Source organism: Eschscholzia californica, unplaced genomic scaffold, assembly GCF_041429995.1.
Source record: "Eschscholzia californica isolate CP2 unplaced genomic scaffold, dmEscCali1.0.p SCAF_5, whole genome shotgun sequence".
Taxonomy (NCBI): Eukaryota; Viridiplantae; Streptophyta; class Magnoliopsida; order Ranunculales; family Papaveraceae; genus Eschscholzia; species Eschscholzia californica.
The window spans coordinates 22,192,987-22,205,524 of NW_028238472.1; the positions used below are offsets into that span (position 1 = coordinate 22,192,987).

Sequence of the window (12,538 nt, forward strand, 5' to 3'; positions counted from 1 at the left end):
GTGACGAGACTTCCTCTCTTTCTCTCTCTTCTTTTTTACTTTTTCTCTCTCTCTAAATGTGTTTCATATCTATCCCTATCTCTGCCTGTATTATGTGTATGTCTAGATTTTGAATACTTTTTTCATCTCTTTGTTTTTTGTACGGTGCAAGGGGGAATTTTATTTGAAATCCCTTTTGTTGTTGTTATATATTCTGCAGAGATTTCTGTAAGAATTCGGAATTCCCTCTTCAAGAACCATCAAATCAGAGAATCATGGTCGTGCAAATGATGTTCCCCACTAAATCCCTGACCACAACCTTGGCTTTTTATTCCCCCTCACTAATAAGTCGTACCTAGCTCGTTTCAGTCGCACTTACCAGCTTGTCACTGCCTACATCACTATATACACCCATCACTAATCACAACGGCCCAAGGCACACAATGTGTGTGAAGACTAATGGGGACTATGACCAGGGTTATTAGCTATTTAGCTTCACCTTACACCAGAACAAAATACAGTCACCTTGAGGGAATTAGTCTAGGGCTTTGATTCTATCATGGCCAACCTTTTTGAATTTTCTACTTTTATTGAAAGTTTTTTGAATTATGAGAAAATGAAGTTTTAAAAACATCCATTTTAAATGTTAGAGGCACCTTCATGAAGGCAAATTTTGAGGGGGGGATATTTGAAGGAAGGAGGCACCTTTAAAACTTCCCATCAAAGAATGGGTAATTATTTGGAGTTTTTTGAGGAGAGAGAATGAGTCGTCTGACGTCAGCAATGCGATTCATCTTCCCTCCCCTTTCCACTCAGAAACCCTAAGGAGCTCTACCAACTAATACTTTCATCATAACTACAGTCTTAAACCACGCATGCAAAGAGAAAAACGGATATGAATCTGCAAGGAGAAACTTGATTGGTGCTTAGTTGATCTCTTGGGGATAATTTAACAATAATAAAGAAGAATACAGACAAATCGTTGCTTTTCGTCATTGGAAAGGCAAGCAGGCTTAACAAGATCAGAGAGAGGATCTCAGGAAGATCAAAAGGATAGAAAGAGAGCAAAATCAGGTAAGGTAATCTTGACCCTCATCTAATTAATTACATCTGTTTTAATTTCTTTAGATTAATGAACATGTGGCGGAAATAAGTTAGAGAACCGAGAAAGGCTACTCAATCTCCTTCACGCATGCGCCAGATTCTCTGGGTTTTGTGACGTTCGGCTTCCCCCACTATCTTCTGGTTTGGGTTTTTTTACACTTGGTTTATGACGGAGGTATTTCCTAGAGAATTCTAGATAACCGAGTGTTTTCGATTCCCACGTGGTGATAGGTTAGCTTAGTTTTCATGGAGGGGAAGAGTGACTTCCCTCTGGGTCGAGTCAAGTTTCTGTCTCTCCTACCCAGTATATATAAGGGTATCATTATTAGGGTTCTTTCTGAGATCTTCTCTATCCTTAATCCTCCTCCTTCTCTCATGTCGACCAACCCTAAGGATAACATTGAAGAACTAGCTCAACTCATGTCGATCCAGTTAGGCATGTCCGATTATGGTAAGCTTACTATTAACTATCCTAAGCCTTCTGAGAACAAAGAGATGCAAGTTATATCTTCTGGTTTCTTAGGCCGTCTATGTTGTCAATACGACTATGGCATAGGGTTTATCCGCAAGCACCTCTCAGCCCAGTCTAGGTTTTTTAGAGAGAGTCGTATTACTCCTTCTGCTACGGGTCCTAATCATTTCTTGATCAAGCCTAGAAATCTTATTGCTATGAATGAGATAAATCTTGGCCGTCCTTGGATTATAAGAGGGTATCTGGTGGTCTTGCAAGAGGTTGATCTACCCTTACATGGAGAAGTTCCTGCTCTCATGCAGGAACCTATGTGGTACAGCTTTTCCAGTTTACCCTCTTCGATTCAAAATCGTCATGATCTTGAAATCATCTTCTCATGCATGGGCTTCATCATTCAGATCCAACCCAAAAATTTCAGTATGGTGACCAATTCTAATATCAGGGTCCAATTCATGTACGATGTTCGTACTCCACTATTAGCTACTCTTCATTCTATATTTACAGATGGTGGGAAACCTGTTAACTTTAGCTACTTTAAATTCCCTAAAGCTATCTGTCACAAATGTAGAATTGTTGAGCACCCCATCACTCCCTGCATTCAAGTTCATCCCCACCTAGATAGTGTTCCCATGGAGGTTAACTTTGTGGCTCATGGCCCTGCTGACAATTGGGCCCTTACTGTGGTCCCTCCCTCTAAAGCTCATACCCACACTATCCCTCCTCACGAGTTATTCCAACAGAAAGGTAAAAGGAAAGAGTTGGAGAGGTTAGTTGAGGTTAAGATTGAAGAAGACTATCAAAATCAAATGATGAGCAAGAGGTCGAAGGACCATAGGATGGGTCATATTTCTCCTTTCTCGGGTAGTCACCATAGTGGTTTCTCTGGTAATTCTTCTAGGTCCTCTTCCATCACAGGTTACGGTCCATCGAGTTGGTATACGCCTCCCCCTGAATCGATTGATAGTTTGGAGGAGCGTCGGAGGCATTTATTCGCTGATTCACTCTTAGAATCTCCTGGCTTACAATCAGATGAGAAAGTTGAAGGAAGCCTGTTCTCGGTTCAATCTAGATCTTGTTATTTTTAAGTTGGTTTATAGTCTGGTTAATATGTTGATCCTATAGTTGTAAGGTTAATACTTAGTATTTTGGTACTGTTTTAATATGGTTTTTTGTTTAGTTGGCTATTAGATAGTAGTAATTTTGGTGTTTTGTTCTTATCTTGATCGGTTATATGATATCTATTTAGTTTAATGGACTTTTAAGTTTTTATATTCGGTTTTGATTCTCTCAATTCTAATCTTAGCAGCTAATTATACTGTATAAATCTTAGTGATATTGGTGGTGGTATTTGCTTTCTGTTTTCTTTAATAGCTTTTCATCCTCTTTGGCCTCCCTCTCTTTTCTCCTCTAAGGCGAAGGGAGAGAGCTCTATTTGAGGTGCCTGTAGACTCAATAGCTGGTGCTGTCACCTAGGATAGGTTAGAGGGCTGCTTTGGGCTTAGTGTGGTTGCCTTAAGAAGCTAACCACTCGCCTTTGTAGACGAGGTACCTTAGAGGCTTACTTGGACTTTAGCTTTTCCCCTTGCCTTAGGGCCTTTCTTTGATAGGTGACATTATTGAGAGTTTCTTTAGGCACCCTCTTTCAATCCTCTTTTAGATGGCTTTAGATAATAACAGTCCCTCCATTCTTAGTTGGAACGTGAGGGGTATATCCTCCTTAAGTACCCGGAAACATTTAATGCATATGATTACCAAATTGAACCCCGATATCGTTTTCCTAGCCGAGACTAAAACTAAATCTATAAACATTAACAAATATATTAAGCTTACCAAATATTACAATAATCATTTTGTAGAACCTATCAGAAAAGGAGGAGGATTAGCCGTTTATTGGAAACACAGTATTAATCTTAAGGTAATTTATTCGGACTATAATATTATCCACATGGAGGTAGTTAATGTTAATGACAACTCACAGTACATTATTACGGGATTTTATGGATGCCCTCATCATCACAACAAACTTAAGCCATGGAAAACATTAGAATCACTTGTTACGAACAATGACATTCCTTGGATAGTCATAGGTGACCTCAACACCATTTTAGACGATCAGGATAAAGTAGGAGGATCGCCAGCCTCTAACTCTCATATTCCTAAAGTGATGTCTTATATCAACAAATTGAGTTTACTAGATATGGGATTTATAGGATCCCCTTTCACGTGGAATAATAGACAATTTGGTGATAATTTCATACAAGAAAGGCTGTATAGGGCTCTAGCTAACCTTCCATGGCTTCGTATTAACAACAAATTTAGCATCAGTCACTTGGAGTCGGTTGGTTCTGACCATCTCCCCATTTTGCTAGCCGAAATAGAAGATAATAATGACAAACCCAAACCCTTTAAATTCCTTCGTACTTGGATGTCTCACCCAGAATGTCATGATTTTATCGCTAACAAATGGACTAATCATAGCAATATTCAAGTTAACCTCAAAAAGCTCAGTAGACACTTAACTAAGTGGAATAAAACAGTGTTTGGTAATATCGAGAACAACATAAAAAATATCATCAATAAAATAAATGTCACTACTAATAAAGAAGAGTTTAATCAATTAAATTACAACCTTGAGGAGTGCTATAAACACCAAGAAATTTTATGGAAAGAGAAGTCTAGGAACAATTTCCTTGCGGTAGGAGACAAAAACACTAAATTCTTCCACTCTCAAGCCATTCAACATAATAGGAATAATAAAATTAAAGCTATCAAAAACACGGATGGAGACTGGCTTGAGGATAGAGAGCACATTCAGGCTACTTTCACTCAACACTTGTTGACCATAAGCTCTTCTTATAATAATAATCCGAACATAGACAACCTCAACCTTTTCCACACTACCATTGCAGCAGATCAAAATCTAGAGCTGGTTAGTATCCCAGATCAGGAAGAAATCGATAGAGCTATTAAATACTTGAAAAGGGATGCGGCCCCGGGGCCCGATGGTTATCCCCCATTTTTCTTTCAAACGAATTGGGATACAGTTAGCCCCAATATTTATAGTTTAGTTCAAAATTTCTTCTATAATAATAATCCGAACATAGACAACCTCAACCTTTTCCACACTACCATTACAGCAGATCAAAATCTAGAGCTGGTTAGTATCCCAGATCAGGAAGAAATCGATAGAGCTATTAAATACTTGAAAAGGGATGCGGCCCCGGGGCCCGATGGTTATCCCCCATTTTTCTTTCAAACGAATTGGGATACAGTTAGCCCCAATATTTATAGTTTAGTTCAAAATTTCTTCTCCACAGCTGAGCTCCCTCCTGAAACTAACCACACCCATATTTGTCTGATCCCCAAAACCACTTCCCCCCAAATGTCGGCGGACTATAGACCCATTAGCCTTCTTAATACCACGTATAAAGTTATGACGAAAATCCTGGCTGATCGACTTAAACACTCTCTTCAAAACATTATTTCCCCTTTCCAAGCTGCTTACATCCCAGGCAGACAAATCACGGATAATATAATTATAGGTCAGGAAATTATTCATTCTCTCAAAACCATGAAAGGTTCTACGGGTTACTTTGGGCTGAAATTAGACATGTCCAAAGCGTTCGACAGAATTGAGTGGAACTTTCTGACCAATATTATGACTAAATTAGGGTACTCGGATCATTGGATCAAGATGATTACTCAATGTATTTCTACATCTTCGATGGTGGTTCTCATTAATGGCCGGCCGGGAAACACTTTTTTCCCCACGAGGGGTATTAGGCAAGGTGACCCACTCTCTCCTTTTCTCTTCACCATTGCAATGGAAGGTCTTAGCCGGCTTATTAATGCTGATCACGAAGGTAATAAGTTCCAAGGGTTCCCTACTAACAACCCAAACCTAGAAATTTCACATCTTCTGTTTGCATATGACTGTATTATTTTTTGTCGGAATTCTTTAGATAACATCCATACTCTCAAGCATATTCTCAAAACTTTTTGTGAAGCTTCAGGCCAGATGATCAACTATAGCAAATCCAATATTTTCAATTCTAAGAACTCCCATCCGAAATTTAAGCGTCTTATCATGAAAATGCTTAAAGTTAAATATGCCTCTGCTTCGAAAAAATACCTCGGCGCCCAGTTATTTATAGGGGCGCATAAGAAAAAGGTCTTCAATGACATTCCTCTTAAAATTAAGAATAAATTAGAGAAATGGAATCACAATTTCCTTTCTCAAGCGGGGCGAACTATTGTCATTTCGACAATAGCGGCAGCCGTACCCCGATACCAGATGCAATGCTTTACCCTTCCGAATGGTATTTGCAAGAGCATTTCGACTTTGCAAAAGTCTTTCTGGTGGGGTAAGTCTAAAGGTATTTGCACGAAAAGTTGGTCTTCGATTTGTCGACAAAAAAAATTAGGTGGGCTAGGGATCCACTCCCCTGAACTTGATAACCAAGCCATGTTAAGCAAGCTTGCATGGAGGATCAAATCTGATCTGAATGCAATATGGGTGCAATTCCTAAAAGCCAAATACTTTATCCACACAGAAAACCCCTTGCCAGCTAAATCACACCATTCGTGGCATTGGAAAAATATCAGCAAACAACTAAATAACATTGAAAAGTACACCGCTTGGGAAGTTCACAATGGTAAAAAGATTGATATATGGAATGATAACTGGATTCCCTCATTGCTCCATCCTATTACTAATAGTACTAACTCCCATCTGTCTAAAGTTTCGCAGCTGATTGAGGAATCCAAATGGAATGAAGCTCTGCTGAATAATACCTTTGATAGTAACACTACTAACTTAATTCTTTCCATTCCTTTAGTAGACAATGATGAAGATCAAAGAAAATGGACCCTAACAAAATCAGGTAAATTTTCGGTTAAATCGTTATATCATAATCTATGCACTAGTATAAACTCTCCTTTACCCATCTCTCTTAACTGGAACTTTATATGGGCTATTCCGGTAATCCCCAGAATCAAGGTTTTCATGTGGAAAATCTGCACTAAAGCCCTCCCGGTGAGGGCAAGAATAGGTAAATACATTGACAATAATCTGTCTTGTCCCAACTGTACGGAAATTGAAACTATCGAGCACGCGCTTCTTCATTGTCCCTTAGCCAGAAATATCTGGTTTCACTTCAATATTCAGTCAATACAAATACCATCGGTAGCAGATTGGATTTTTACTTGGGAGTAGGAATCTCAAATTAGTATCACAACTGATAACACCCACTTTGCCATTATATTATGGATAATCTGGAAAATTCGGTGCGACCATTGCTTTCAACATGAGATAAATAACCTGGATAGAATTATCAACATGATTTCCACATTCCCTAAATACACAGAAGTTAATCCGACAAATACCAATATAGAATCAGGAAAATGGAACCCACCAGACAGTTCTTCGTTAAAAATCAACATAGATGCTTCCTTCCTAAATCTTCAGAATGCTGTAGGAACGAGCTTGGTTGTTCATAACAATGAATCCAAATTTATTGAAGCTAGTGCTACCACCTCTAGAAGCAGAAATGCAGAAGAGAGCGAAGCTATTGCAATTTTAAATGGTATGATTTGGGCGGAATCCCACAAATATAAAAATATTATTATTGAAAGTGACAATAAAAATATCATACAACATTTAAAGAATCAAAGGAATAAAATTCAATGGCAATCCAAAATTCATATAAAGAAAATACAGGACATCAAAAGACGACAGGATAAAGTTAAATTCTCCTACACAAACAGGAAGTTCAATCAAGTTGCAGACAAGTTGGCGAAGTGGGCGAGAAAGAGGAACAGGACTCAATCTTGGAATTATGTTCCTTTTATGATTTCTAAATTGTATTGTAATAAGACTCTTTTGTGTTAGTTTCAATATATTCTACTCTTTCAACAAAACAAAAAAAAGAATGGGTAATTATTTGGGGCGGCAATTTATAACCACTTGTCAATTTGGCACTCACTTTGTCGCCGAGCTTTTATTAGGCTACAAGATTTGTTTTCCTTTTTTCAATTGTATCCTTCTTATGTTCCACAAAAATTATTTTTGTTAGTCACAATTTTATTTATTTCTTTATCTCTTATTTGTTTCCCTCTCTTCTATCTCGTTATTATTTACCTATACTTTGCTTGTCGCCAACAAAGGTTGTCGACCGACCATCAATTATCAACTTTTATTTCTTCTCTTTCCCTATTTTCTCTTGTTCTTTATTCACTTTCTTTTACGGTTACCACTTCAACCAGCACCACAGGCTTCTCCCATGCATGTTCTTAGTGAAATTAGCGTGATATGTTTACAATATTTTGTTTCAATTACTTAATACGAAAAAAAAGTTAAATTCTCTAATTTTTGTGTTTTATCATACAGCTTAATACAAAATTTTTCTTCACTTCTCAAACTCTAGGCATCTCTTGTTATTATAAAATGATAAAAGTATGAAGCAGGAGTAATCGAACGAAAATGTCATCATCGTTCACAAGCAGTAATACTTTTTTGATAAAAAGTTCATATCAAAAAGTTTACTTAAGTTGAACCTGTCTAGAACGAAATCTTAGCTCGGCCTTTGTCTAATCATACTTAAATTAATCACTTAATACGTGAAGGAGTGAAACTACGATTGTGTATAATAATCTTAGGGGTAATGGATAGAGACATTGGTGGACATTCATGGATAAAATGTCTTATAGACATTGACTCCGTAGACATAAAGTCTTTTAAACTTCCGTGGACATACAGATATATGTACTTGTCGATGTATAAATGGTGGATATCTATTATCATAATATTATCGTTATAAATACTTGATTTATGGTGGATGACCACCACACTTTGTAACTCTCACTACCATAAGTTTTTTTTTTTGAATTGTTCAACTTGTGCCTCGAACCCTTGACCTCTAAGATGGAAGATTATACCTCTTACCTCCAACCGAGGGTTGTTGGCCACTACCATAAGTTCTTCGTCATTAATACTTTGTATTCAAACACCATTATTATGTGACTCTCTATTGGTTATGTAACTCATCAAGAGGCCTATATAAAGAGGTTGTTGCTAATGAATATGATGTAGCAAAATAGAATTTTTTTTTTACAATGATAATAATAAAAGTTTAGTTCCTTTTGTCTTCTATCTCTTGGTTTATATTGTTATTACCTTATCAAGGAAGACAGTTGATCTTTCTCTCTCAGAATACCACCTGATCAAGGAAGACGACTGATCTTTCTCTCACTCCTGATTGTATCACCTGATTGTATCACCTTTTCTCCTGACAATCGTCTTGCTCAAATAAATAACTCCATAGCTCAATCTCTGTTTCACAATTCATATTTATTATTTGTCAAAATTACTTACTTGACCGTCGGAGCTCCCTTAGGCCGACACCATCCCGGTGTACCAATGATCTTTCGGTCACCTGTGTTTTATTTCTTGTCACAGGTTGAGCCCAAAAACGTCGTCGGTGCCCGTAAAAATATTAACAGGTGAAAGTCTGACTTCCGGTCGATGACCCGGTCCTCTTGACTGCGATTTCATACCCTCAGAGTTTGGCGCTAGAAGGAGGGCCCCGACAACTAATTATTGAGTTTACCCAAATGGCACAAGATATACCCAACACTCTCCTTGACGTACGATCCCAGTTTGCACTATTGACAGATCAGATGTAAGAGGACACACAACGATTCAGAGCCTTGGAAGAGGAGAACATCCTAGTCAGAGTCGAAAATCAATTATTGCAGGAAAAAATCATGGAGTTGTCTGTAGCCGTACCATCAAGAGGAGAACTTCCAGGCCCAACTTTTGACCGCCCCTACTATTTCTTCCATCATTACTTCATTTCAGGTAGTTATGGCTGCTGATGTCAAAAAATGGCTTTCTGTTAGATCAGCATGAAATAGGGAGTTGATGCATGACAACCTCTGTTATGTTCGAATCCTCCGTTAGGTTGGGGATTGATCAGCTCTGTGCTCCTGCTTTCGGCTCTGCTTTCTGCTCTGCTTTTCTTTGTTCTAGCTCGTGGTTCCTGTTCCTCGCTCCTTGCTCCTGCTCCTTACTCCTCGCTTTTGCTCCTTGCTCCAGCTCTTTGCTCCTGTTCGTCTGTTCCCAAAGGGGGGAAAACCTGTAAATAGTTCAAAAACCGCTCCGACGCTCAAGCCAGTCAGGGTGCTCATTCCAGTAAAAGAATGAATATTGATTGATCCTTTTGGGGGGCGAGTTATGAGAACTCTGAGTTTCTTGTGATCTTTTTAGGGTAAAGAGATCGTGTCCTGTGAAGGACGATGTGGGGGGCCTTTTATAGGCGATGTTAGGCCGACTATGATTAGTGGCGGTGGTGAGGCGGTTGCCGTCAAACCGAAGGAAAAGTTTCCTCCCTTGAGTATCTAGGGTTTCTCTTGAAGTTTATCCTGGATCTTTGATAAGTAGAAGTTCCTAACTTCAAGGACTTTCCGTAGAGATATCTTGCCGGTGTGATAGACTCTAAAGAGAAATTTTCTCCTTTAGATACGTGGAGTCCAAACTGGCTTAAACACTTCGACATATGTGGCCGACTGAGATCTTTCTCGAAGTTTTGGGATTAAGTCGGTAGGTTGCTTGGCGCTGCTGCCTCTCCAGTTCTGGGCGTAAGACACTGGTCGAACCTGTGTGGACCCCCTCCCCTCCACTCATTTCAAGACCTCAGAGTTGATCTGTCCATGCCAAGAGCGTCTCGCAGGGCTGTTGCTTCTGGCCGACTTCCCAGTTAGTGGAATATTTGGTGGACCATACGGAGCTCAACGGTCCTCCTGCCTTAAGCCGATCTAATCCAGTAGACTTCATGTCTGATCTTGACTCTTTAGACGTTAGTCAACGTTTGGACATTTTATGCATCATCATGAGTCCCGCCACTCCTTGGTCGAAAGTAATGAGACTGACGAGTAGAAGTTGATGATGCATAAAATGTCTAGACGTTGACTAACGTCTGAAGAGTCAAGATCAGACCTGAAGTCTACTGGGTCAACCCGACTTATGGTAGCAGGACCGCTGAGCCCCTGATGGTCCACAAAATATTCCCCTAACTAAGAGGTCGGCTGGAAGAAACCAGCCTTGCAAAACGCCCTTGGCATGGACAGATCAGCCCTTGGGTCTTCAGAGGAGTAAGGGGGTCCAAACAGATCCGGCCAATGTCTTAAGCCCAGAACTGGGAAGGCAATAGCGCTAGGCGATCTACCGACTTACTCCCGAATCTTCCAGAAGGATCTCAGTCGGCTACACATCTCGAAGTGTTTAAGCCAGCTTGAACTCCACGTAACTGAAGGAGGAAACTTCTCCTCTAGGACCTATCCCATCAGCAAGATATCTACAAAGGATCCTTAAACTTAGGAATTTACACTTATCAAAGATCCAAGATAGACTCTAAGAAAAATCCTAGATACTCAAGAGAGGAAACTTTTTCTTCGGTCTGACAGCAATCGCCTAAACCACCGCCACTAATCATAGTCGGCTTAACATCGCCTATAAAATGCCCCCCACATCGTCCTTCACATGGCACGATCTCTTTACCCAAAAAAATCACCAAAAACTCAGAGTTTCCATAACTCGCCCCCAAAAGGATCAATCAATATTCATTCTTTTACTGCAAAGAGCACCCTGACTGGCTTGAGCGTCGGAGCGGTTTTCGAACCCTTTGCAAGTTTTCCCCCTTTGGGAACAGACGAACAGGAATAGGAGCAAGAAGCAAGGAGCAGAGCAAGAGGCAGAGCAGGAAGCAGAGCAGGAAACAAGAACTCTAACTCGACGGCCAATTACTTAAAAGGTCGTATTCAAGCCCTTACCTCAAGTGAATCACTCCAGAAGAAAGTAATTATGTTTTAAAAGAATTACACAAGGGAGAATGTGGCAACCACTCTGGTGATCGTAGCTTAACCAATTGGGATCTGACTGTCGGCTACTACTGGCCGACCATGAGGGCTGATTCAATCGATCATGCCAAACGATGTGACAAATTCCAAAGGTTCTCCCAAGCCTCTCATCTGCCTCCTGAGAAATTGAATTATATACTATCACCCTGACCTTTTATGAAATGAGGGATGGACATAGTGGGGAAACTCCCCACTGCTCCAGGCCAACGTGTATACATATTGGCTATGACCGAGTATTTTTCTAAGTGGATCAAAGCCGAGGCCTTTCACCAAATAAAAGATAAAGAGGTAATGGTTTTTGTGTGGAAGCATACAATTTGCAGGTTTGGGGTACCTAAAGAAATAGTCACCGACAATGGATCTCAATTCCTTAGCATCGCCTTCCAACACTTTTGCAAGGACTAGGGGATAAAGCTCAGCTTCTCAATCCCAAGGTATCATCAAGCCGAATCTTCCAACAAAACTATCATGAACTCTCTAAAGAAGAAACTGGAAAAAGCTAGAGGAACTTGGGCAGACTAACTACCAGCAGTACTATGGGCTTATCGAACTGTACGAACACAAGCAAGTGAAACCCCTTTCTCATTAGCTTTTGGTTCTGAAGTTGTAATCCCAGCTGAAACCTGCCCTACCGCACGGTACCAGCTGATGATGCGTAAAATGTCCAAACGTTGATTGACGTTAGAAAGTCAAGCCTAGACCTGAAGTCCAACTGGTAAACCCGGCTTAAGGCCGCAAAACAGACAAACCCTCGACGCTCCGCCACCTACACCCCTTATTGGGAGGTCAGCCAGGATAAGCTAAGAGGAATCAACTCTGTTTCGCCTCTGTCTCACGCCCTAAACTGGGGAGACAGGAAAGTGCCTACAGCTTACTGACTTAATCCCGGAATCTCCCTAAAAGATCTCAGTCAGTTACAGATCTTAAGTGTTTAAGCAAGTTTGGGCTTCAAGAGTCTGAAAGAATAAAGTATCTCCCCAAAAATCTATCACTTCGGCAAGATATCTACGAAGTATCCTTGAACTTAGGAACTTCCATTCATCTAAGATCCGAGATAGACTGTAAGGG

General features: G+C 39.9%; 1 protein-coding gene across 1 annotated transcript; it reads left to right on the forward strand.

The window, feature by feature from the left end:
* Positions 1-3,500: 3,500 nt before the first annotated feature.
* Positions 3,501-7,948, forward strand: LOC147537826 (uncharacterized). The gene is made up of 3 exons (XM_086642857.1): positions 3,501-6,438; positions 6,922-7,140; positions 7,944-7,948. Exons 1-3 carry the CDS (start codon positions 3,501-3,503, stop codon positions 7,946-7,948), a joined length of 3,162 nt encoding a protein of 1,053 aa, XP_086498983.1.
* The last annotated feature ends 4,590 nt before the right edge of the window (positions 7,949-12,538 follow it).